Genomic DNA, 27,372 nt, shown 5'->3' on the forward strand with positions numbered 1-27,372 from the left:
TCACGCCGTTGGGAAACCCCCGGGCGCCGGCAAAACGGAGACTCCCGCCGGCGGAGAATGACGACCCTGGTCTCTGCAGTCGTGGGCGGTGCGTGAACGCTGGGGGGGCGGCCTGTGGGGGGGGCGAGGGGGGATTCTGCACCGGGCTTCACCTGGAATGTGGGGTGGCCCGCGATCGGTGCCCACCGATCGTCGGGCCGTCCTCTCTGAAGGAGGATCTCCTTCCTTCCGCGGCCTCGCAAGATCCGTCCCCCATCTTCTTGCGGGGCGGATTTAGAGAGGACGACAACCACGCATGCGCGGATGACGCCCGTTATGCGGCGCCGGCCGCGTCATCTATGCGACGCCGCTTTTACGCGGGTGACAAGGCCTGGCGCGGGTAGATGACGCGGCCCAGATCCTGGCCCATTGTCAGGGCCTGAATCGGTCGGGACCGGGGCCGTTCCGCGCCGTCGGGAACCTCAACGGCGTTCACGACGGCGCGGCCACTTCGGCGTGGGAGTGGAGAATCCCGCCCTATATATACGTTTGTCCTTATTCTTGCATGCCAAAGTCGAGACTTCTAATTAGAAAGGGAGAGAAAGAGGTCTGGAGCAATGGACAACTAGATGGGCAAGAAAAGAGATATCAGCAAATCGAGCAGACCAGGAATTTCCTCGGAGCCGCTTCTATTCCATCGTGGGAAGGGTGTAATTGGGATTTTTCCATATTTCTAACAAAGTTACAGCAGCAACTTTGAGGATATTTGCAGCCAGCACTTTAGAAACTGGGCGACAGCCCATCAGAGAGCTCATGGGTAGGATTCTCCAGCGTTCCTCGGCTGGGCATCGTTCACTGGCGGAGGGATTCTATCTTCCTGCCGCTTGCCAATGGGATTTCCCCTTGTAACCACCCCATGCCGCCAGGAAACCAACACTGCCGGCGGGAAAGGTGCATCGCAACAATCGGAGAATTCCGGACAATATATTTATACCACTTGTGGAATCTGTCATTTTCTTCTCTATTAACCAGGAATTAAAGGGAGAGTCATCGACACAAATGGAAACCCCATAAAAGGAGCTTCAGTCTATATAAAGGGACGTGATAATATTCTGCCATACAACACTACTGCAGATGGTGAATACTATCAGCTTCTCCTAACAGGACGATACACCATCCTGGTAAGAGTTCTCCTGTCTCCTGGATTTATGTTTCTTGCGTGTTGTCATTGACGTTAATAGAAGATATCAGCATTAAAATGCTAGAGGGAAGAAATTATTCAAGAAAGGTGAGAAAGAGAAGCCAGGATATAACAGACCTGTTATTGTTAGATCTGTGCAAAGTTATTGGAACCTATAATTAAAGACAGATGGCAGAACGCGTGGAGATATTTAAATGGATTAGGAAGAATCAACATGTATTTGTAATAAATAGGCCATGTCTAACAAACCTGACTGGGTATTTTGTTGAAGTAACTAAATTAATAGAGGGAATTAATGTCCATAAATGCAACTGATATGGATTTCCGGAAGGCATTTAATAAGGTTTAATAGATTGGCTAATATTAAAGTTCCTAGAAGTGGAAACTATTTCTAGAGATGGCTAGAAGATTGGTTGGCATAGAAAACAATTGTTTGCATGTACGCAAACTGGTAGGAACTGGCTAGTGGTGTCCCACAATGATCGGAGCGGAGGCCTCAGCTATTGAGCACATTCATTCATGACATAGATAACATTACAGAGAGCCATCCATCCAATTTTGTTGCTGACCCATGACTGGTGGTATATAGTAAGTAGTATAGACTGGAGCATAAAACTACAAAGAGGCACTGATAGATTAAATAAATAGATATAACCATGGAAGATGTATTTCAAAGCAGGTAAGTGTGGCTTCATCCATTTTGCAACAAAGCAGGATATATAGATAATAAATTATTGCTCCCTTTGAAATTTGGCATTCTAGTCTCTGCCCTGATGAGTGCAAGACAAGAAGCTTCAACAGAATGTCTCTTTTTCAGCAATTCTATAAATCGGAATATAATTTAAGTAATGAAAAACCAGGAACAGCGAAGGGCCAAAGATGTTTGGGGATCCATGCACAAACATCAGTAAAATGTAGTAGCCAGGGACAAAATCAAACACAAAAAGACTAATGGGATGTTCGCCTTTATAACTAGAGGACTAGAATATAAAAGGAAGGAAGTTTTGCTACAGTGATTGAAAGCCTTGGCTAGGCCCTAGTTAGAGTACTAAGTACAGTTCTGGGCACCGCACCTTGGGGAAGAATATATAAGTTTCCCTTAAAAGAATGTGATACAGATTCACCAGAATATTACCTGGGCTCCAAGGGTTATATTATAAGGAGAGATTACATAAACTAGGCTTGTATTTAAAATTTTTAAAAAAAAATTTTTTGTTTAAGAAAAATATATTTATTAAGAATTTTAACACAGTTTTTCACCCTTACAAACAACCCCCCCCCCCCCAACCCGCCCCGTAACAAAAAGAAAGAAAGCGCACATAGCAAGACATGAACATGGTAAATCGATATGATACAGAGCTTCGTACATTGCTAGGCTTGTATTTTGATGGCTATCACAGGTTAAGGGGTGATTTGATTTAGGATTATCATATCCCACAATATGATGGAATTTGCCCTGCACTTTGAGAGGGAGAAGCTACAATCAGATGTAACAGTATTACAATTAAATAAGGGTAACTACAAAGACATGAGGGAAGAGCTGGCCAGAGTTGATTGGAAAAGGAGCCTAGCAGGGAAGACAGTGGAACAGCAATGGCAGGAGTTTTCAGGCGGCATAACAGAAATTCATCCCAAGGAGGAAGAAACATGCTCAGGGCGGTCAAGGCATCCATGGCTGACGAGGGAAGTCAAGGACAGCATAAATGCTAAAAAAAAAGCATACAAAATGGCGAGAATTAGTGGGAAGCCAGAGGATTGGGAAGCCTTTAAAAGCGAGCAGAGGACAACTAAAAAAGCAAAAAGGGGGGAGAAGATAAAGTATGAGTGCATGCTAGCTAGTAATATACAGGCAGATAGGAAGAGTTTTTTTCAATATATAAAAGGTAAGAGAGATGCAAAAATAGACATTGAACCACTGGAAAATGAGGCTGGAGAAGTAATAATGGGAAAAAAAGAAATGGCAGATGAATTGAATAGTTACTTTGCATCAGTCTTCATGGTGGAAGACACCAGTGGGATGCCAGAGCTCCAGGAGAACAGGGGGCAGAGGTGAGTGCAGTGACCATTACTAAGGAGAAGGTTCTGGGGAAACTGAAAGGTCTGAAGGTGGATAAATCACCTGAACCGGATGGACTACACCCCAGGGTTCTAAAAGAGTTGCTGAGGAGATTGTGGAGGCATTGATGGTGATCTTTCAGGAATCACTGGAGGCAGGAAGGGACCCAGAGGACTGGAAAGTGGCTAATGTAACACCGCTGTTTAAGAAGGGAGGGAGGCAGAAGATGGGAAATTATAGGCCGGTTAGCCTGACTTTGGTCACTGGTAAGATTTTAGAGTCCATTATTAAAGATGAGATTGCGGGGTACTTGGAATTGCATGGTAAAATAGGACTGAGTCAGCACGGACTCGTCAAGGGGAGGTCATGTCTGACAAATCTGTTAGAGTTCTTTGAGGAAGTAACAAGGAAGTTAGACAAAGGAAAACCAGTGGATGTGATTTATTTAGATTTCCAGAAGGCCTTTGACAAGGTGCCGCATAGGAGACTGTTAAATAAGTTAAAAGCCGATGGTGTTCAGGGTAAGATCCTGGCATGAATAGAGGATTGGCTGACTGGTAGAAGGCCAAGAGTAGGGATAAAGGGGTCTAGTTCAGGATGGCAGCCAATGACTAGTGGTGTACCTCAGGGGTCGGTGCTGGGACCACAACTTTTCACAATATACATTAATGATCTGGAGGCAGGAACTGAAGGCACGGTTGCTAATTTTGCAGACGATGCAAAGATCTGTAGAGGGGCAGGTAGTATTGAGGAAGCAGGTGGGCTTCAGAAGGAGAGTGGGCAAAGAAGTGGTAGATGTTTATACAATGTGGAAAAGTGTGAGGTTATGCACTTCGGAAGGAGAAATGGAGGCATAGACTATTTTCTAAATGGGAAGATGCTTAGGAAATCAGAAGCACAAAGGGACTTGGGAGTCCTTGTTCACGATTCTCTTAAGGTTAAGTCAGCAGTTAGGAAGGCAAATGCAATGTTAGCATTCGTGTCGAGAGGGCTAGAATACAAGACCAGGGATGTACCTCTGAGGCTACATAAGGCTCTGGTCACACCCCATTTGGAATATTGTGAGCAGTTTTGGGCCCCATATCTAAGGAAGGATGTGCTGGCCTTGGAAAGGGTCCAGAGGAGGTTCACAAGAATGATCCCTGGAATGAAGCTCTTGTCGTATGAGGAACGGTTGAGGACTCTGGATCTGTACTCGTTGGAGTTTAGAAGGATGAGGGGGGATCTTATTGAAACTTACAGGATACTGTGTGGCCTGGATAGAGTGGACATGGAGACAATGTTTCCACTTGTAGGAATAACTAGAAGCTGAGGACATAATCTCAGACTAAAGGGACGATCCTTTGAAACAGAGATGAGGAGGAATTTCTTCAACGGAGGATGGTGAATCTTTGAAACTCTTTGGCCGCAGAAGGCTGTGGAGGCCAAATCACTGAGTGGCTTTAAAACAGAGATCGATCAATAAGGGGATCAGGGGTTATGGGGAGAAGGCAGGAGAATGGGGATGAGAAAAATATCAGCCATGATTGAATGGCGGAGCAGACTCGATGGGCCGAGTGGACTAATTCTGCTCCTATGCCTGATGGTCTTATGATTGTGAAAGAAATTCCAATAGTGGATAGAAACTCGATCTGTTGGTGGGGGAGTCCAGGATTGGAAACAAAATCTTAAAATTGATGCTTGACTGTTTTTAGGAGAGAAGTCAGGAAACACTTCTTCACTCAAAGGATGGTAGAAGTGAAGAACAGCTAGCTGAACTAATAATTTTCTATCAGCGACTGATTGAATTTTTTTGGGAGACAATATTGTGTAATGATGGCATGTACCTTTAAGGAAGCATATGGTAAAGTCAATCATTATACACCTCAACAGGATATGATGTAATAGTCCCGTGACTTGCAGTCAGTCTGCAAGCAGGCCGAGGTAAGCCGTGTGCTTCGTAGTCCCCTGTCATAATATACACCAGTATCATGCTGCAGACACACACACTGATGGACACACAGTGGGACCAATCAACACACACAACACCGCAGCCAATCACCAGTTAGAGCACGTGCACTATAAAGACAGGGGGCATCAGAGTTCCCGCTCATTCGAGCTACAGCCTCCTAGTAGGACAGAGCTCACAGCCTGCAGCACAGACATTCACCATGTGCTGAGTGCATCGACTGGTTAGGACAAGGCAAAGGTCTTTAGTTAAAGCTATATCGTGTTAACCCATAGTAAGAGTATGTTAAACAGTTAATGCCTCAATAAAATAGTGTTGCACTATTTCAAGTGTTGGTGACCTGTATGTGTTCCATGGATCCAGAGCGCCCAACACATCCCCCAATGAACATTATCTGTGTATGGTATTTAATTATCTTCAAGTAAAGAACCCACAATTATTGTTTCACCAATCCTTGCGTCTGATTGGTATGTTTGGGTCAAAGATAAGCAGAATGAAACAGAGGAGGGTACAAAAGGATATGCAGCTAAGGCAGGGGGAAGGAGTTGAGGTACAAATCAACCAAGATCGCATTGTGCATGGATCATTAAAATACATTTTAATGCTTTGCAACTCTTTTAATTTGCCATCTCAAGTGGTTTCCACCATTACCTTCCCAAGAAACATCTCACAACTTTCTCTCCATACATGATAAGGGAACTCTAATTAAACTGTCACGTACATCATTAATTTGGAGATAATTAGAAACATGCAATCCGCACTCAGAACAAATTGCGAGTTTGATCTGCAGGATGTTATCTCTGTGATAGCCTTGCCTCCCCCTGCATCTTCCAACCCTTGTCTCTGGCTAAGTGAATACAACGTTGACTTTTCTGAGAGCTGCTTCCTCAATTGTGCATTAAAAGGATTCAGTAGGAGGACTTCCGGGTGCGGCGATGACCAGCTGAGTCGCACGTTTCGGCAGCTCCCGGTGAAACGGACTTTTGGGCTCTTGATAGGAGCCCCAACGGCAATTTTAACGGCTAAAAACACCGTGCGGTAAACCAGAAGGGAATTCCCCCTGGACACGGATGGAAAAAGGAGAGGAAAGTGGCCGGATTGCAGCGGATCCTTTGGAACAGCGGCAAGGAAGGCAAGCAAAAACCAAGATGGCGTCGGAAGGTGGCAGTTTAACATGGGGCCCTGAACAACAAGAGTTCTTGAAATGCTGCGTGGAAGAGATAAAAAAGGAAATGAAGAAAGAGCTGTTGGCCCCGATACTACAGACGATTGAAGGGCTAAAGGAGGAACAAAAGACCCAGGAGCGGGAGCTTCGGGTCGTGAAGGTGAAGGCAGCCAAGAATGAGGACGATATACAGGGCCTGGTGGTGAAGACGGAGATACAGGAGGCACATCAGAAACGATGTGTGGAGAGGTTGGAGGCACTGGAAAACAACGCAAGGAGGAACAACCTGAGGATTCTTGGTCTTCCTGAAGGTGTGGAGGGTGCGGACGTCGGGGCATATGTGAGCACGATGCTGCACTCGTTAATGGGAGCGGAGGCCCCGGCGGGTCCGTTGGAGGTGGAGGGAGCATACCGAGTTATGGTGCGAGGACCGAGAGCAGGAGAAACTCCCAGAGCCATAGTGGTGAGATTCCTCCGTTTTAAGGATAGAGAAATGGTCCTTAGATGGGCGAAGAAAACCCGGAGCAGTAAATGGGAGAACGCGGTGATCCGCGTTTATCAAGACTGGAGTGCGGAGGTGGCGAGAAGGAGGGCGAGCTTTAATCGGGCCAAGGCAGTGCTTCATAAAAGGAAGATAAAATTTGGAATGCTGCAACCGGCAAGACTGTGGGTCACATATCAAGGGAGGCACCACTACTTTGAGACGGCGGATGAAGCGTGGACTTTTATTGTAGAAGAAAAACTGGAATGAGTGGATTATTAAAAAGAACGTTTGGACAAAGTGGTGGGGCGAATGGGGGGGGGGCGAAGAGGGGTTTTATGTTCTAATCCTGCGGTGTGGTAACTTTTCTCTCTCCCACAGGGGGTGATGGGGGGAGGTGGGGAGGGAGAGGAGATGGGGCGTTGGCCATGGGGGGCGGGGCCAAGGGAGAAGCGCGGGCTTGGCTCCCGCGCTATGATAATTATGGCGGGAATAGAGAAGCAGGAAGGAGGGGGCGTCGCACGGTGCGAGCCGTGGTCACGGGGGGAAGCCGAGGTCAGCCAGAGTTTGCTGACTTCTGGGAGCAACATGGGGGGAGTAATTACGCTAGCGGGGGGTCTAGCGGGGGGGGTGGGAGGGGGGAATTACTGGGTTGCTGCTGCTGGGGAAAGGGGGGAGCGGGTACGGGAGAGGATGGGCGGGGGGGCACCGCCTGGGGGAGATACAGCTGCGTGGGAACTGGGTGAGAAGCTGGAAAAAGATGATGGCTAATCGGCAAGGGGGGGGGGGGGTGGGAAGCCCCCCAACTCGGCTGATCACGTGGAACGTGAGAGGGCTCAACGGGCCGATAAAGAGGGCATGGGTACTCGCACACCTTAAGAAACTTAAAGCAGATGTGGTTATGTTACAGGAAACGCACCTGAAACTGATAGACCAGGTTAGGCTGCGCAAAGGATGGGTGGGGCAGGTGTTCCATTCGGGGCTAGATGCGAAAAACAGGGGGGTGGCTATATTAGTGGGGAAGCGGGTAATGTTCGAGGCAAAGACTATAGTGGCGGATAACGGGGGCAGATACGTGATGGTGAGTGGCAAACTACAGGGAGAGACGGTGGTTTTGGTAAACGTGTATGCCCCGAACTGGGATGATGCCAATTTTATGAGGCGGATGCTAGGACGCATTCCGGACCTGGAGACGGGAAAGCTGATAATGGGGGGAGACTTTAACACGGTGTTGGAACCAGGGCTGGATAGGTCGAAGTCCAGGACTGGAAGGAGGCCGGCAGCAGCCAAGGTGCTTAAAGATTTGATGGAGCAGATGGGAGGTGTGGACCCGTGGAGATTCAGTAGACCTAGAAGTAAGGAGTTCTCGTTTTTCTCCTATGTCCATAAAGTATATTCGCGCATAGACGTTTTCGTGCTGGGTAGGGCATTGATCCCGAAGGTGAGGGGAACGGAGTATACGGCTATAGCCATTTCGGATCACGCCCCACACTGGGTGGACTTGGAGATAGGGGAGGAAACAGGAGGGCGCCCACCCTGGAGAATGGACATGGGACTAATGGCGGATGAGGGGGTGTGTCTAAGGGTGAGGGGGTGTATTGAAAAGTACTTGGAACTCAATGGCAATGGGGAGGTCCAGGTGGGAGTGGTCTGGGAGGCGTTGAAGGCGGTGGTTAGGGGGGAGCTGATATCAATAAGGGCACATAAAGGGAAGCAGGAGAGTAAGGAACGGGAGCGGTTGCTGCAAGAACTTTTGAGGGTGGACAGACAATATGCGGAAGCACCGGAGGAGGGATTGTACAGGGAAAGGCAAAGGCTGCATGTGGAATTTGACTTGCTGACTACAGGCACTGCAGAGGCACAATGGAGGAAGGCACAGGGTGTACAGTATGAATATGGGGAGAAGGCGAGCAGGTTGCTGGCACACCAATTGAGGAAAAGGGGAGCAGCGAGGGAAATAGGGGGAGTGAGGGACGAGAAGGAGAGATGGAGCGGGGAGCGGAGAGAGTGAATGAAGTGTTCAAGACATTTTATAAAAAATTATATGAAGCTCAACCCCCGGATGGGAGGGAGAGAATGATGGACTTTTTGGATCGGCTGGAAATTCCCAAGGTGAAAGAGCAGGAAAGGGTGGGACTGGGAGCACAGATCGAGGTAGAAGAAGTGGTGAAAGGAATTAGGAGCATGCAGACGGGAAAGGCCCCGGGACCGGACGGATTCCCAGTCGAATTTTATAGAAAATATTTGGACTTGCTCGCCCCGGTACTGACGAGGACCTTTAATGAGGCAAAGGAAAGGGGACAACTGCCCCCGACTATGTCTGAAGCAACGATATCGCTTCTCTTAAAGAAGGAAAAGGACCCGCTACAATGCGGGTCCTACAGACCAATTTCCCTCCTAAATGTGGATGCCAAGGTCCTGGCCAAGGTAATGGCAATGAGAATAGAGGAATGTGTCCCGGGGGTGGTTCACGAGGACCAAACTGGGTTTGTGAAGGGGAGACAGCTGAACATGAATATACGGAGGCTGTTAGGGGTAATGATGATGGCCCCACCAGAGGGTGAAACAGAGATAGTAGTGGCGATGGATGCCGAGAAAGCATTTGACAGAGTGGAATGGGATTATTTGTGGGAGGTGTTGAGGAGATTTGGTTTTGGAGAGGGGTATGTTAGATGGGTGCAGCTATTGTATAGGGCCCCAGTGGCGAGTGTGGTCACGAATGGACGGGGATCGGCATATTTTCGGCTCCATAGAGGGACAAGGCAGGGATGCCCTCTGTCCCCATTACTGTTTGCACTGGCGATTGAGCCCCTGGCGATAGCGCTGAGGGGTTCCAAGAAGTGGAGGGGAGTACTTAGGGGAGGAGAAGAACACCGGGTATCTTTGTAAGCGGACGATTTGCTACTATATGTGGCGGATCCGGCGGAGGGGATGCCAGAAATAATGCGGATACTTGGGGAGTTTGGGGATTTTTCAGGGAATAAATTGAACATGGGGAAGAGTGAGCTGTTTGTGGTGCATCCTGGGGAGCAGAGTAGAGAAATAGAGGACCTACCATTGAGGAAGGTAACAAGAGACTTTCGTTACCTGGGGATCCAGATAGCTAAGAATTGGGGCACACTGCACAGGTTAAATTTAACGCGGTTGGTGGAACAGATGGAGGAAGATTTCAAGAGATGGGATATGGTAGCCCTGTCAATGGCAGGGAGAGTGCAGGCGGTTAAGATGGTGGTCCTCCCGAGATTCCTCTTTGTGTTTCAGTGCCTCCCGGTGGTGATCACGAAGGCTTTTTTTAAAAGGATTGAAAAGAACATCATGGGTTTTGTTTGGGCCGGGAAGACCCCGAGAGTGAGGAAGGGATTCTTACAGCGTAGCAGGGATAGGGGGGGGCTGGCACTACCGAGCCTAAGTGAGTACTATTGGGCCGCTAATATTTCAATGGTGAGTAAGTGGATGGGAGAGGAGGAGGGAGCGGCGTGGAAGAGATTAGAGAGGGCGTCCTGTAGGGGGACTAGCCTGCAGGCTATGGTGACAGCCCCATTGCCGTTCTCACCGAGGAACTACACCACAAGCCCGGTGGTGGTAGCTACACTGAAGATTTGGGGACAGTGGAGACGGCATAGGGGAAAGACTGGAGCTTTGGGGGGGTCCCCGATAAGAAACAACCATAGGTTTGCCCCGGGGGGAATGGATGGGGGATATGGAATGTGGCAAAGAGCAGGAATAACGCAACTGAAAGATCTATTTGTGGATGGGAAGTTCGCGAGTCTGGGAGCGCTGACCGAGAAATATGGGTTGCCCCAAGGGAATGCATTCAGGTATATGCAACTGAGGGCTTTTGCGAGGCAACAGGTGAGGGATTTTCCACAGCTCCCGACACAAGAGGTGCAGGACAGAGTGATCTCAAAGACATGGGTGGGGGATGGTAAGGTGTCAGATATATATAGGGAAATGAGGGACGAAGGGGAGACTATGGTAGATGAACTAAAAGGGAAATGGGAAGAAGAGCTGGGGGAGGAGATCGAGGAGGGGCTGTGGGCGGATGCCCTAAGTAGGGTAAACTCGTCGTCCTCGTGTGCCAGGCTAAGCCTGATTCAGTTTAAGGTATTACACAGGGCGCATATGACTGGAGCGCGGCTCAGTAAATTTTTTGGGGTGGAGGATAGGTGTGCGAGGTGCTCGAGAAGCCCAACGAATCATACCCATATGTTTTGGTCATGCCCGGCACTACGGGGGTTTTGGATGGGGGTGACAAAGGTGCTTTCAAAAGTAGTGGGGGTCCGGGTCGAACCAAGCTGGGGGTTGGCTATATTTGGGGTAGCACAAGAGCCGGGAGTGCAGGAGGCGAGAGAGGCCGATGTTTTGGCCTTTGCGTCCCTAGTAGCCCGGCGCAGGATATTGCTAATGTGGAAGGAAGCCAAGCCCCCGGGGGTGGAGACCTGGATAAATGAAATGGCGGGGTTTTAAAGTTAGAGCGGATTAAGTTCGTCCTAAGGGGGTCGGCTCAAGGGTTCACCAGGCGGTGGCAACCGTTCGTCGAATACCTTGCGGATAGATAGATGGAAGGGGAAAAAGAAGGCAGCAGCAGCAGCCCAGGATTTGGGGGTGGGGGGGGGGGAGGGGTGGGGGGGGGTGGGCGGGGGGGGGTGTAACTTGTGACAAGGCAGTTGCCAATTAGGGCTAGTTTTCATTTTTGTTATTTAATATTTATTCATTTTTTGTTTTTTTGCTTATATAAAATAGGTCATTGTTATTTGTGCTGTTATAATATTGTGTAAAGGATGCACAATGTACTGTGTTGATTGACCAAAAATTTTCAATAAAATATTTATTAAAAAAAAAAAGGATTCAGTAGGGCAGATGTGGAGAGATTATTTCCTGTGGCGGGGGAATAAAAACAAGGGGAAACATGACATTAACATTTCAACTAGATCATTTAGAAATGAAATCCGGAAGTGCTCTCTCTCACACAACAAAGGTGGAAATCTGTAACTCCATCCCCCAAATAGTGTGAATTCTGAAACAATTGGATCTTTCAAGATGTCCTAAAAAAATGGGGAAATGGGCCTGAGGTGCAGACTAACCCTATTTAAAGTAAAATGTGGAACAGGTTGAACGGTCTATTCACGTTCCAGTGTATTACCTAACAACGCCCTGTGGTTCGATGTTTTGATTTTGCACAAGGAAGTATTATCACTGTAATGTAAGCCTCAAGGATGGTTCCAACATTTCCTGTAACACATATTGTTTTGTAATTGTTAGGTAATTTGACCCCCCCCCCCACCCCCCCCCCCCCCCCCCACCCCCCCACCCCCACCTAGCCACCACCATCCCTAATTATCTTTCTTGGAAATGCAACTGGCTCAATTTCCGATATAGTACGTGAGACCTGGGTGACCAACTTTGGGAAATAAAATAAGGGACACTTTGACAGGTGGTGGGGGAATGTCCCACACCTGCCCAGCAATCACTTATCAATTATGATCTTCCCACTTGCTTCATAATTTCTGTGCTTTCTTCTTTGAAGGTAACGGCAGAAGGCTATCTGCCAGCCCAGAGGACTGTCTCCATTATCAGTGTCCCTCGAGTGCCTTACAATGCGACAGTGGTGAACTTTATACTGCACACAAACCCATGCTGGCCAAGATATACTTATCACAGCTATAACCAGCTCCAGAGTTTCCTGGTCTGTATTCAGCAACATCAGCCCAGCATCACCCACCTTCACACCATTGGAAAATCAACTGAAGGTGGAATGTTTATATTGTGCATAGTGACATAGATGGTCATCACGGGATAGTTTTCACGGGGGTGTTTTAGAAATTCATACTGCCACAACTGAGGGATGGATGATTGGAGGTTGAGGGTTAGGAGAGAGGTTTGGAGTGGTGGTGGTAGTGGAGGGGTGGACACGTGCATCCCTGAATACCACCAGTGGAAAGCTGCCTGGGTATGCCCATCAGTTCCATGAAGACCCCACAGTATTTAGTGTCTTTTTAGGTGCTAAAGTGGCCACTGCCAGGCCTCCCGCAGGATTCAGGACACCTGCCGAGTGCTGCTGGTCAATCAGAGGCCGGCAGCGCTCCCTTGGCTTCTCGCCGCCACTGGGAGTGGTGGCAGCTGCTGGTGGTGTCCAAGAATCCTTTCTTCCATCAGACTTAAGCGGGCTGGAGGTTAGGTTTTGCTCTCGCCAAGACACTGACATGAGGCCTCTCCCATCATTAAGTGGGCCCAGCTCGCCATGGTGCCCACTGTGACGGATTGCATTGACCCAGCCTAATGTGTGCTCCTGGCAGACAGAGCACAAGTTTGTAAAGGGACCCCTTGTGTGTACAGCCATCTGTGAACTGTCACCAAGAAAGCCAAACCCTTTGATGACTGAGCATTAAAACTATGAGAGGTTCACAGGACATTGATTGTATGAAGCATTCAAAAAGCCATGCTTTCACGGAGGTCACCAACCAAAAGGTATTTTAGTACCTCAGAGAGACTGTAGAAGGGAAGGATTTATATTGGGAAAATAGCAATGGAGGAAAAGGAGTAGGCCATTCAATGAATTAATGGGCAATCTGTAACCCAATTCCAACCACCACCATTTTGGCTCCATATCCATTAATACCATTGGCTCGCTAAATATCGATCAATCACAGAATAAAAATTATGAATTGAACTAGCTTCCACTCTTTCTTTGTGAGAGAGAATTCCACACCTGTACCATCATTTGGATAAAGAAGTGTTTCCTAACTTATTTTCTGAAATGGCCTGACTCAGATTTTAAGGGTTTACTCCCTTGTCTCCGACCACACCAGTGGAAAATTTCTTTTTATTTTTTCCATGGTATCCCTAACTCTTTATGCAAAACAAAATGTTTTGTATGTTGAAGGTCCATTGGCCCATTTTAATTCATTCTAACAGAAAACTAGCCCTTCTGTCTCTCCATCTATCTCCTCTTTCGTGAACCCAATGTGCAGGTCTTACCCACCGTACCTGCCAACCAACACACAGGATGCTCCAGATCCATTGTCCTTTGGGACACTTCTGTCTGACCACCTATTAGCCCATTAGAGAGTCTGATGGCCTCTTTGTCCATAAATTGGAGGCTAGTTGAATATTAATAGCATGGCTCTGTTCTTTTGTATAAATGGGAGTGGGCAATCAAACAGCCAAGATAACATTGATAGGTTCAAGTCTGGAAACCCAAGAGAATCTTTGTTTGAGGGGTTGGGCGGAGCTTAGAAAGAGAGAGAAAAAGAATAGGTAGCAGAGAAAACTTTGCAAATCGACCGAGAGAGGTCATGAAAGTTGGCGCTGGGGCAGGCTTTGGAAAAGGGTTCTGAATGAATTTCCCTAACAGAAGAAAAGTTCAGGTGTCCGTAACAGTGCCTTTTGATACCCCGCTGTTTGCATCTGAAGTTCGCCAGGTACGTTGTTGATAGGTCTAAGCTGATTCTTGAACTATAGGGGAGTCAGGAGTCATGGAGGTACACAGGAAAATGGAGTTGAGGCCACAGTCAAGTCAACCAAGATCGTATTGAATGGCGGAGCAGGCTAATGGCCCATTACTCTTACTTCTTAAGTCCTTATAAAAGGTTTGGACAGCAACAATTCAAATTGGCCTCTGGTCCTTTTTTAAGGTTATTAATATTTTTTTTTTTATTACTGAGCTGGGAAAGGATCTGGCATACTGAATGCTTACTGATTCACTGACATACTCAGCACTGTCTGGGATCTCATTGTCCCTCCACATACGGTCCATGCAAATGGAATGAATATTTGTTTTTGGACTGTTCGGGCATGTTACTGAAATCCATTCATAATTTTAGTGTGCAGCAGGTCTAGTTGAACAGAAGACCAATAGGTGAAGATTGGACTTCATTCGGTCTGTTTTACAGGTATAAAACTCAGCACAACAAGGCCCAGTTTTGAGGGTCAAAGTCTCATGAACCAAGGTCACCGAAAAACGCCCAAAACAAAACTGGGCGAGACTATTTTTCAGGCATCCGTGGCAGCTGCCTATAACAGGTACTAGGTCCCATATATTAGAGGCCAAAGTGCCATTTTTAAGTTCCTTTCAAAGAAATTGTGTTTGATTCTTTTTTTCCCTTTCCCAACTGCTACTCTGCCCCAAGCCCCCTACTATTCTTCCCCCAGACGCAAGCTGACCTGCAATTATTTACAACATCTGCAGAGATGTGACAGGCTGACAGGTCATCCACATTTTTTTTAGCCGAGACCAGGGGCCTACAGTCAGGCCACCCTCAGGCCCTCTAGGTTCAGAAACATGTTAGAGCTGCCTCACGCCCTTTGATGCCAATCAATTTCCACTCATTCCTGTGTCACAATCTTACTCACAGTTTGTGGATTCTGTCTCTAGTCAGATACTCACAGCTTAGAATCCTCCGGGCATATACCCAACCAGAGTTGGCAACCTGATGTCTGAGTTTCCATGGATCAATATGGCACATGTCCTCCATCACTCCTTTGAACAGTCGTGATAGGTTGGTCTCTATTGGAGGCTGCGATCTAAAACATTGTTGGGCAGCATGGGGCATTCTCAGAGTGGGGCACTGTCCTACAATGGGGGGTGGGAGCACAGCTAAGCCCGCACGCTATATGCTTGGCTGTTGGGGGCAGCACGGTAGCATTGTGGATAGCACAATTGCTTCACAGCTCTAGGGTCCCAGGTTCGATTCCGGCTTGGGTTACTGTCTGTGCGGAGTCTGCACATCCTCCCCGTGTGTGCGTGGGTTTCCTCCGGGTGCTCCGGTTTCCTCCCACAGTCCAAAGATGTGCAGGTTAGGTGGATTGGCCATGATAAATTACCCTTAATGTCCAAAATTGCCCTTAGTGTTGGGTGGGGTTAATGGGTTATGGGTATAGAGTGGAGGTGTTGACAAGAATCATGTTGGAAAACCCAATGTTAAGTACGTGGGAAACATGCATGGCAATGAGGTACAAGCTTAGCTTCTTAAAGGGAAAATGAGCATTTTGTTTTAAAAGGCACCTGGGTAATCGGTATCCTTAGCAAAGGTGGATGGGAGGCAAAAACGAGGGGCAAACAATGGAAAATTAGTCAGATAATGGATTCTGTCACCAGTAGACGGGAACATTTATTGCCTGCCGTTTTCACCAGATTGCCACAAGCCAAAATATGCAAGGTGCCCCAAACTGATCCAGGAAGCACGCCTGGAACTAACTTTATGCGTATTTTTTATCAGGCGTATGTTTGTGAGTCCAGACCAGTCCTCAGACATAGGACACAATTGGTTCCTGGAAACCACGTCATAAGTCAAAACATTGTAAGTCGGAACACGTTTTCACATAGGAAAAATGTTATAAATGGGGGATTCGTTCCTGAATCAAGCACAAAAAGTATCAAACTACGTCATGCATGTAATGTGACTCCCTTCTTAAAGAGACAGTGCACACAAATATAATAACCTGCATATATAACAATTTCCCCTTGCTGAGGTTGTGAAAGACGGAACATAAAGGAACATAACAATTGGTAAAGAAGATGGGCGGGATTCTCTGTTGGCGGGATCCTCCATTTGGCTGGCAGCGCACTCACCCCCGCAGATTTCCCGATTGCGTGGGCGTGGTCGCAATGGGAAATCCCATTTGCCGGCTGCCGGGACGGGGAATCCCGCTGCTGGCGGGGGAGCGCCGCGCCAGAAAACGGGTGCAGCGGGAGAGAGGATCCCGCCCCAAATGGTCGCTGGAGTGATGTCGTAAAGTCAAAACTAGCATTGCAAAGTCGAAACAGGCTGTCAATTCATCAATGTCTAAGTGCCGGGGGACTTCCGGTGGCACCCTCGAGGAAGAAGGTCGCAGGTCGGATCGCTCCTGCCCGCGATGGGCAAACGGACCTTTTTCAACGGACTTTTTCGGGACCTGGCGACCTGAATCGGTGGAGGAGACGAAGGGAAGAGGCTTCCCCCTCCGGGGTATGGACAGCTGGACCAGAAGTGGCCGAGTGGAGCGGCAAGGATCGAAGCGGGAGCAGCGGGGACCCCAGACCGGGCGGAGAAGCATGGCGGACGGCAGGGACCAGGGAGCGGAGGCCCACTGGCCAAGAGAGCAGCAGATGGAGCTCTTCAGAAATTGCTTCGCCGAACTGAAGAGGGACACGTTGGACCCCATGAGGGCGGTGATGGACCGAATGGTCGAGACACAGGCGGTCCAAGAGAAGGCGCTCAGGGAGGTCGATGTGAAGCTCTCCAGCCAGGCGGACACGGTAACGGAGCTGGAGCACGAGGTGGAGGAGATGAATGCCTGCCAGAGGAGGATGTAGGAGCAGCTTGAAGAGCTGGGGAACAGAGCCAGGAGGCAGAATTTGAGGATCGTTGGCCTCCCCGAGGGCTGCGAGGGATCGGATGTGGGTGCATATGTGACGGGTATGCTCGAGGTGCTGATGGGACCGGAGGCCTTCCCTCGACCCCTGGAGTTGGATGTGGCGCACAGAGCCCCCGCAAGAAGCCCAGGACGGGCGACCGACCGAGAGCCTTGGTGGTCCGCTTTCACCGGCTTGCTGAAAGGGAACGTGTGCTGCGATAGGCCAAGGCGGAGAGGAGCAGCAGATGGGAGAACTGCGAGGTGCGCATTTATCAGGACTTGGAAACGGAGCTGGCCAAGAGGCGTGCAGGGTTCATCAAGGTAAAGGCAGCCCTCTACAAAAAGGAGGTTCGGTTCGGAATGCTGTATCCTGCGAAGCTTTGGGTTACGTTTGAGGAACTCCATCACTACTTTGAGACACCAGAACAGGTTTGGGCTTTCATTAAAGAGAAGAAGCTGGACTTGAACTAACGGGCACTTAGTTTTCTCAGTGCTGTACAGTGGCGGCGGTCTGTTAACCTAGCTTGTTTTGACTAGGACTGGACTTTTATTAAAAGAAGAAGCTGGACTTGAACTAAAGGACTCAGGGCTCTCAGAGCTTTTCTGTGGCAGCGGTCTGTTAAAGTATCCTGTACTGTAATGTTTTATCCAAGATTGTTTTCAGCCTGGACAGAGAGCGGGGGCTGGAGGGCGCACTGTTTAGGGTGTTTTGGGGAAATTGCAACTGTGGTGTTGGGTGTTCTGACACACAGATGAGCCAACACGGTTGTATATGGTACAACGCTATTTTATTTAAACTTACTATGTACAGTTTTGTCTTGACACTCTGCACGTGGGGATTCCCTGTTTGTGATTTTGTAACAGCTCTTCTCCGTGTCTTTGTCCCCAGACCTACTGACCACCAGGTGTCGTGCTCGTGCTTTTTATGTGGTTGGTGTTCTTGTGTGTGATTGGTTGTGGTGTTGTGTGCTCTGATTTGCCTGTTGGTGTGTCCATCATGATGTGTGTGTTTGAATATCATGACATCCCCCCTTTTTACAAAGATATGTGCCTACGTGGTAATAAATATGATCGCGTCGTGAGTGCATCTAAGAGTGTGTGTGTGTCGTGTACAGCATGTGCACATGACGGAACTATGTACATGGGGCGATGTCGGGTGCGTCACATGAACCAAGTTGTACCATAACATAACATGAATGCGAACGAGAGAAAAAAAAAACTTGAACAGTTGTCCAGTCAGACGATATCTGGAACGATAAACAACAACAGGTTATCATGTAAAATTGTGCAACTTGTTAGACATATGAACGGTATTATAAGTCCAGTCTAATGGGCTTGTGATGAGTTCGGGTTGACCGCCTCAAGGGTGGATCAAGAACCACCGGCTGCTGTGCAGGCATGGCCATGGGTGGCGATGGAAAGGGCGTGATGTGCGGCAGCTCCACAAAGTCATCCTCGGAAGCCTGTTGAGGATCTGGCGTGTGCGTACTGTGTGGCTGTGAGCGTGGAAGTCGGCGAAGGGCGCGCCGATTGCGGCGACGCACTGAACCATCCGGCATGCGAACCAGGAACGAGCGGGGAGCCACTTGTCGGAGGACTTCGGCCGATGCTGACCAGCCACCATACGGTTGATGGACGCGTACTTTGTCTCCGGAGGACAGGGGGGGCAGGTCCGTCGCTCGTGTGTCGTACCGACTTTTCTGGCGATCACGCTGCATTTGCATGTTCCGAAGAACCGTCTCATGGTCTGTTGTTGGTGCCAGGATGGAAGGTACCGTCGTCCTGAGGGAGCGACCCATTAGTAGCTGCGCTGGCGAGAGACCCATGGATAGCGGGGCCGATCGATAGGCCAGCAAGGCGAGGTTAAAGTCCGATCCGGCAGCAGCCGCCTTGCACAAGAGCCGCTTGGCGATGTGGACACCCTTTTCAGCCTTCCCGTTCGATTGTGGATGTAGAGGGCTGGATGTCACATGAGTGAAACCATATGCTGCGGCAAAGGACGACCATTCACGGCTGGCGAAACAGGGTCCATTGTCTGACATGACAGTCCTTGGAATGCCATGGCGAGCAAATGTTTCCTTGCAGGCCCCAATGACTGCGGACGACGTCAGATCATGGAGAGGCATGACTTCCGGGTAGTTTGAGAAGTAGTCTATAATAACGATGTAATCTCTGCCGAGCGCGTGAAATAGGTCAACACCCACCTTCGCCCAGGGGGACGTCACCATCTCGTGTGGTAGAAGCGTCTCCGGAGGATGCGCCGGCTGAAACCTCTGACAGGTTGTGCAGTTGAGCACCATGTTGGCTATGTCTTCATTAATACCCGGCCAATATACCGCCTCTCGGGCCCTTCGTCTGCATTTTTCGACGCCCAAGTGGCCTTCGTGTAGTTGATGAAGAATCATCTGGCGCATGCTGTGCGGAATAACGATCCTGTCTAATTTCATAAGGACCCCGTCTATGTTGGTAAGGTCATCTCGCACATTATAAAACTGGGGGCACTGCCCTTTGAGCCACCCTTCCGTCATGTGGCGCATCACTCGCTGCAGAAGGGGGTCAGTCGCCGTCTCTGCGCGTATGTGGGCCAGACTAGGATCATCAGCTGGCAGATTTGCTGCTGTCAGAGTTACGTGTGCCTCAATTTGACGCACGAACCCCTCCACATCTGGTGGTGTGCTCACTGCTCGGGAGAGAGTGTCCGCCACGATGAGATCCTTCCCCGGAGTGTAGATCAGTTCGAAATCATACCTCCTGAGTTTAAGTAAGATGCGCTGGAGGCGAGGGGTCATGTCGTTCAGGTCTTTGTTAATGATGTTGACCAGGGGGCGGTGGTCAGTTTCAACCGTAAATCGTGGCAGGCCATACACATAGTCGTGGAACTTGTCCAGTCCAGTTAACAAGCCCAGGCATTCTTTTTCTATTTGCGCGTAGCGCTGTTCGGTAGGGGTCATGGCTCGTGAAGCATATGCAACCGGGGCCCATGACGACGTGCTGTCTTTTTGCAGGAGTACCGCTCCAATACCAGATTGGCTGGCGTCTGTTGAGATCTTTGTAGGGCGAGTCATGTCAAAGAACGCCAGCACTGGTGCCGTGACCAGTTTGTGCTTGAGCTCCTCCCATTCCCGCTGATGCGATTGGTGCCAGTTGAATTCTGTCGATTTTTTTACGAGATGGCGCATATTCGTTGTATGAGAAGCCAGGTTGGGAATGAACTTCCCAAGGAAGTTGACCATGCCCAGGAATCTTAGGACAGCCTTCTTGTCAGCCGGCCGTGGCATGGCTGTGATGGCGCTAACTTTGTCTGCATCGGGACGGACCCCTGACCGTGAGATGTGGTCCCCGAGGAATTTCAGCTCCGTCTGGCCGAAGGCACACTTCGCACGGTTAAGACGCAGGCCATTTTGTCGTATGCGGGTGAAGACACGTCGTAGACGATGCATGTGTTCCTGCGGAGTGGTGGACCAAATGATGATATCGTCCACATATACACGTACCCCTTCGATGCCTTCCATCATCTGCTCCATAATGCGGTGGAAAACTTCAGATGCTGAAATGATGCCGAATGGCATCCGGTTGTAGCAGAATCTGCCAAAAGGGGTGTTGAATGTGCATAGTCTTCGGCTGGCCGGGTCCAATTGGATCTGCCAAAATCCTTTGGACGCATCCAATTTGGTGAATATTTTGGCTTGCGCCATCTCGCTGGTGAGGTCCTCTCGTTTCGGGATGGAATAGTGTTCCCGCATGATGTTGTTATTCAGATCTTTAGGATCTATACATATGCGGAGCTCACCAGAGGGCTTCTTTACACAGACCATGGAGCTGACCCATGGCGTGGGCTCCGTGACACTGGATAGGACCCCTTGGTCCTGAAGATCCTGCAGTTGTAACTTGAGGCGGTCTTTGAGTGGCGCAGGAACCCTGCGAGGTGCGTGAACGACAGGGATGGCGTCCGGTTTGAGTCGAATCTTGTACGTGTATGGCAATGTCCCCATGCCTTCAAAAACCTCCTGGTTGTGAGCAAGGAGGGAATGGAGATTTGCGTGGAACTCAGCATCCGGGAAGTCGGATATCTCATCTGGAGAGAGAGACATAATGCGCTGTACCAGGTGAAGGACCTTACACGCCTGTGCGCCCAGTAACGAGTCTTTTGATGAGCCGACAACTTCGAAGGGGAGTGTGGCCATGTGCATCTTGTGAGTTATCTGTAGCTGGCAAGATCCTATGGACGGGATGACGTTCCCGTTATAGTCAACCATCTTGAGCCGGGATGGCGTGATGGGTGGTTTGACCTTCATGGCCTGGACTGCAGAATATGCAATCAGGTTGGCGGATGCGCCGGTGTCCAGACGGAAGGTGACGCGCGATCGGTTGACCGTCAGGGTGGCACACCACTCATCGGCTGGATTGATGGCATTGACCTTGTTGACATCGATGACGGAAACGCGGAAGGCATCCTGGTCATCTGCATCACTTAACTGGAAGTCTTGATGCGTGGGCTGGACGGTCCTGACTTGTCTGCGAGATTGTCGGGGATGTGCCGGATCCATGAGTTGAGCCGAACGACAGTGGGCAGCGTAGTGGCCCATCTTGCCACATCTGAGGCACTGTCGGTTTTTTGCAGGACATTGCCCTTTTAAATGTAGAGCTCCACAATTGCCGCACGTCATGACGTCACGGCGTTCGTTGCGCCACTGCGCATGCGCAGTGCGATCTTGCGGTGGGCGCGCCTGCGCAGTGCGTCCCTCGATGTGGCCGTTATTTTTGGCGCGCACCAGCGCGGGAGACCGCGAAAAGCGCGGGAAGCGGCCGCTGTCGTCCGGGCCGTGGGTCGGGAAGTAATCGACGGCCTGGATGCGTTCGACGTCGTGGGCGGCCTGGCTTGCCGATTCGACGGCTGGGGACCCCCTCCGTGCCAACTCGGACGCCTGAAATCGGGCAAAACGGCAGGTAGCATTTTCGTGGAGGACACAGGCTTCCACAGCAGATGCTAAGGTGAGGCTTTTTATTTTAAGAAGCTGCTGGCGTAGGCCACTAGAGGCAACGCCAAAAACAATCTGGTCCCTGATCATGGACTCTGTGGTGGTGCCGTAACCGCAGGACTGCGCTAGAATCCGGAGGTGCGTCAAAAAGGGTTGAAAAAGCTCCTCCTTACCTTGCAGGCGTTGCTGAAAGAGGTATCTTTCAAAACTTTCATTTACTTCAACTTTAAAGTGCTGGTCCAGTTTGAGAATGACCGTGTCATATTTGGATTGGTTTTCGCCTTCTTCGAACACCAGTGAGTTGAAGACGTCGAGGGCGTGCTGACCTGCGTAGAAGAGGAGCATTGCAATCTTCGTTTCATCCGAGGCACTCTGTTTTTCGGTGGCACGGATGTACAGGTCAAATCGCTGCCTGAAGAGCTTCCAATTGGTACCTAGGTTCCCCGCGACTTGCAACGGCTGCGGTTTGTCGGTGCGGTCCATGTCCAGAATGGCAGGTTAGTTGGCAGGTATCGATCCACTCCTGTACCATGTGGTGTTGGGTGTTCTGACACACAGATGAGCCAACACGGTTGTATATGGTACAACGCTATTTTATTTAAACTTACTATGTACAGTTTTGTCTTGACACTCTGCACGTGGGGATTCCCTGTTTGTGATTTTGTAACAGCTCTTCTCCGTGTCTTTGTCCCCAGACCTACTGACCACCAGGTGTCGTGCTCGTGCTTTTTATGTGGTTGGTGTTCTTGTGTGTGATTAGTTGTGGTGTTGTGTGCTCTGATTTGCCTGCTGGTGTGTCCATCATGATGTGTGTGTTTGAATATCATGACAGCAACAAGGTGGGGGGGGGGGGGGTGTAGAGAGAGGGGCCCTGCAAAGGGAGCCCTGCACTTGGTACCTTTTGGCGGGAGATTGGGGCCTCGGAGAGGGGGATGGGCTAGGGGCTGGTCAGGGGACATGGAAGGGCACGGGGAGATACAATCAGGTTAATGGGTCCTTGGTGTGTGGGGGGAGGGCCCGAGCGCTCGGGCGGGAGAGAGACTGGCGCCAAGGGCAGGGGTCAGCGTAGCTAGCGTAGGTCAGGGGGCACCAGGGAGAGTAGGAGGAGGGGCGGGCTAGGGCCAAGCGCAGGGCTGACCTGGCAGGTCAGGCCTCGGGGGGCAGGGGAGGTCGGGGGAGGGGGGGGGTGGCAGCTGAGAAGTATAGCAGAGGAGACTTAAGTGGGCAAGGGGGGGGGTGACCAGGGATCCCCCCGGGAGAAAGTCGCTTGCAGACTCTCCGGGAACAGCGCAGGAAACCGACAGCAGCAGCACCCGGGGGGGGTGGTTAGAGCCACGTTAGTTTAGTTGAACACGTGTGGCATGGGCAAACAGAGCTGACAGGGAAGTGCCTTATTAACATGTTTATTCTTTCCCACAGTTCGTTTTCACTATGTTAAGGCTCTTTGCATAGGGCCTTTTTTCTCTCTGTAAATGTTACAAATTTGTTTTAAATAAAAAATTTCAAAAATTAAAAAAAAAATGTGTTTAATTAGGTGCAGAGATCTGTAATGGTGCATCCTGTTAGTAAACCTATTAACAAGGGGGAAACAAAATGTCTAAGTGCAGGGCCGTTTGTCGTAACTCGAATGTTGTAAAGTCGAGGATTTCCTGTCCTGGGTCAGCTGTGGCACATTTGGCAGTAACCTTGCCGCTGAGATACAAGGTTCCAGATCTGCCATTGGGAATCCGGGTTCCACTTAATAAATTCCACCCCTAGTGGGACTTACTCGTTATGGGCATGGGTCACAGAACCAAACTGTGTCGATATCCCCCCTCCAATTAGTTGTGAGAACCTGCACCAGGAAGGAACAAGACCTCACCTACATTTGTAACGAAAATATGGTGCAATGCCTTTTCACTGGGGCAATCATCAACATTAGTCACATCCATGTGAACTTGTAAACACTTTAACAAAGCCTGCTTTGCAAGTACAATCACCTAAACGGTGATGCCTGTGTGATGTCTTATAAGTACAGCAAGCTTTTTACGTGATCATTCCCGTACCAGCCTCCCTGAACAGGCGCCGGAATGTGGCAACTAGGGGCTTTTCACAGTAACTTCATTTGAAGCCTACTTGTGACAATAAGCGATTTTCATTTCATTTAGTCAGTTACAAAACCTTTCTACGAAACATTTAAAAAATGGACATCTGCATGCACACCCTGTTAACCTTTTCTATTTTAAATTCCTGTGTCTGCATTGATAATGGAAACTACCCATGTGAATTTATCATACTAATAAGTGATTTAGTAATGTACAATGAAAGGATAAGGACAGAGCAGAGACACACGCTTCAGTTCCCATTTTGAACACTTGTATCTGCGACTTTAAGACGGGGGCTGAATTACATCTGTTTGCTTTGGTCCAATCATATTCCCCCAAATCTCCAATGCCCCCAACCCTTTAACACCAATTGGTTGACTCCCCAATGCAAATAGAAAATTCTTCCAGGCTTCGACAGGGTAGATGCAGGAAAGATGTTTCCTCTGGTTGGTGGTGAAAAGAGTTAGTAGTCAGATGAGGAATTTCTTCATTCCCATTGAGAACGTTCAAGACAGAGATCAATCGATTTCTACATATTAAAGATATGAAGGGATTTGGGGGTAGCGCGGGAAGATAGCATTGAGGTAAAAGATCATCCCTGACCCTAGTTGAATTGCAGGGACAGCTTGAGAGCCGCATGGCCCACTCCTGCTCCTACCTCCTATGTATATATTTGGCCTCATCTACTACAAGATAAATATTCTTTAATTATATTATTCCAGTTTAGAATCATAGAATTTACAGTGCGGAAGGAGGCCTTGCAGCCTTAGGTCTGCACCGGCCCTTGGAATGAGTACCCCACCCAAGCCCACACTGTCATGATATTCAGATGAACATCACAGCACATACATACACACATAATGATGGACAGATCAACGGACCAATCAACACACAAAATACGACAGCCAATCACGGACAAGAGCATACACAGTACAAAGCAGGGAACACGACACTTCCTGGGCACTCGAGCAGGAGAGGGCTCAGGGCACAGACCTCATTACCAGCCACTCAGAGGTTCACCATGTGCTGAATACCAGAGTTTAATATGTTAATAGTTCATTGAAATAAAACTGCGTTGTACCATTCGCAACCGTGTTGGTTCATCTATGTATCAGAGTACCCAACACTTCACACACCTCAGCCCTATCTCTGTAACCCACGAACCCACTTAACCTTTTTGGACACTAAGGGCAATTTAGCATGGCCAATCCACCTAACCTGCACACCTTTGGACTGTGGGAGGAAACCGGAGCACCCGGAGGAAACCCACGCAGACATAGGGAGAACGTGCAGACTCCGCACAGACAGTGACCCAAGCTGGGAATCGCATCTGGGACCATGGAGCTGTGAAGCAACAGTGCTAACCACTGTGCTGCTGTGTTTCCCATCAAGTTTCCTCCCACAAGTCCCAAAAAACGTGCTTGTTCGGTGAATCGGTCATTCTGAATTCTCCCTCTGTGTACCCGAACAGGCGGCGAAGTGTGGCGACTGGTGATTTTCACAGTAACTTCATTGCAGTCTTAATGTAAGCCTACTTGTGACACTAATTAAGATTATTATTATATAGGTTCCTCAGCTCTGACACCGAAGAACGTGAGTACAAAAGTGGAACTCCCCCCTCTCAAAAATGAAATGATACCTCAATATATTGCTTCATAGGGCGAGAAATATTGCTATGCCACGTAATGGACAACATGTCAATCTGCCATTTTATCGCTCAACCATTAGTGGTCAGGCCTTCAGCTACCTAGGTCTCAAATTCTGCAATTCCCTCCCGAAACCTCTCCGGCTCTCTTCAGGTCTCTCCTGCTTTCAGACGCCCCTTGAAACATGCCTCCTTTGGTCACCTTTCCTAATATTTCCATATGTGACTCAGTGTGTGTGTGTGTGGTGGGGGGGGGTTCATGATCATTTTGTGAAGCACTTGTGTTTGAATGCTGATTGAATGCAAGTCGTGTTGGCGTTGACAAGATGCCGAGGTGACTGTAAAGTCAGAAACCTGAATTGTTGAGCAAACAGAGAATCCCAGTTGAGTCAGAGTTTCATGGACGCTTGATTCATGAACATTACAAATTACAGCTCCCTTGTCCAACCTCAGGTTACAATGAAGAATGTCAGATTTTTAAATTATTTGTCATTTCAGCTAATTGCGACAACTACACATGGTAATATTTACCTATTAATAGACCTGTTGAACATCATACATAAAGCACACACTGACTTCCTGTAACACTTTCCTGATCACATTATTAATAGTACCTCCCTTATTCTAAGGTCACCTCTTCTGACGCACAATGAGCTGTGCCATGATGGAAACCACGGTAATATATTAATAGATACATTTCCTGCATTCATTGTAACACTTTCTTCTCCTTGTGGATAACATTCTATTCATATAACTGTCAAGTAATGGTGAGTAATGTAAGAAAAATATTTATCTCGATAATGTTGGTCACGGTGACATCATGTGGAGGAAGGGTTACTGAAATTGTCTTAACGTGATCTGTTTATCTGACAGGTGGTAAGCAAAGAACTTCTTGTACATCTGATCAACTACTTGGCCACAATGTATGGTTTTGATGAAGACCTAACAGCCTTCATTGACAATACTCAAATTCATGTCATGCCTACCATGAATCCAGATGGGGCAGAGGTTTCAGATCCGACTGATTGCTATGGGACCACAGGGAGGTAGAGATTTCCATGTTATTTTTGGAGTAATATGTTCTGAGGGCTTTACCTGATTATCCATGGGAACGACAGCTCCACCCAGGCTGGTTTTAAATTGCTTTGCTGGAATGCTATGTCGGTATAAACATCCAGGAGGCCCGAGAAGGTGAGTTAACTGGAAGTTTATTTAAGCTAAGGAAATGGCACACGATACAATAGGTCTTGATCAGGACTAACGGAAGTCCCAATCCTGGCCGGCTTTTAAAGAGTAAGGTAACAAGCCCAGCACCCCCCCCCCCCCCTCCCACCGCCCCCCCCCCCCCCCCCCCCTCCAAGACTGGATGTGGCCAGCAGAGGGGCCTTCTTAGCCGCCTTGGCATGTGGCTGCACCTCTGCCAGCTTTGGGGCCGGGTCAGGCGGCATATATCGAGTCAGTGCTCGCCTCTTCCGTGTAGAACGATGGAGGCTCACTGT

The 27,372-nt window shown here is 49.0% G+C and overlaps 1 protein-coding gene across 1 annotated transcript in view; it reads left to right on the forward strand.

The window, feature by feature from the left end:
- LOC140386912 (carboxypeptidase M-like) overlaps nt 1-27,104 on the forward strand; it is a 133,791-nt gene extending 106,687 nt beyond the window's left edge. Inside the window, exons 7-8 of the mRNA XM_072469781.1 lie at nt 1,012-1,160; nt 26,747-27,104. Of these exons, the coding sequence (XP_072325882.1) occupies nt 1,012-1,160; nt 26,747-26,923 (326 nt within the window). The 3' untranslated portion in view covers nt 26,924-27,104. The remainder of the gene's footprint in view (nt 1-1,011; nt 1,161-26,746) is intronic.
- Nucleotides 27,105-27,372: the final 268 nt, after the last annotated feature.

The sequence above is a fragment of the Scyliorhinus torazame genome, chromosome 12 (genome assembly GCF_047496885.1).
Source record: "Scyliorhinus torazame isolate Kashiwa2021f chromosome 12, sScyTor2.1, whole genome shotgun sequence".
In the NCBI taxonomy this organism is placed as follows: Eukaryota; Metazoa; Chordata; class Chondrichthyes; order Carcharhiniformes; family Scyliorhinidae; genus Scyliorhinus; species Scyliorhinus torazame.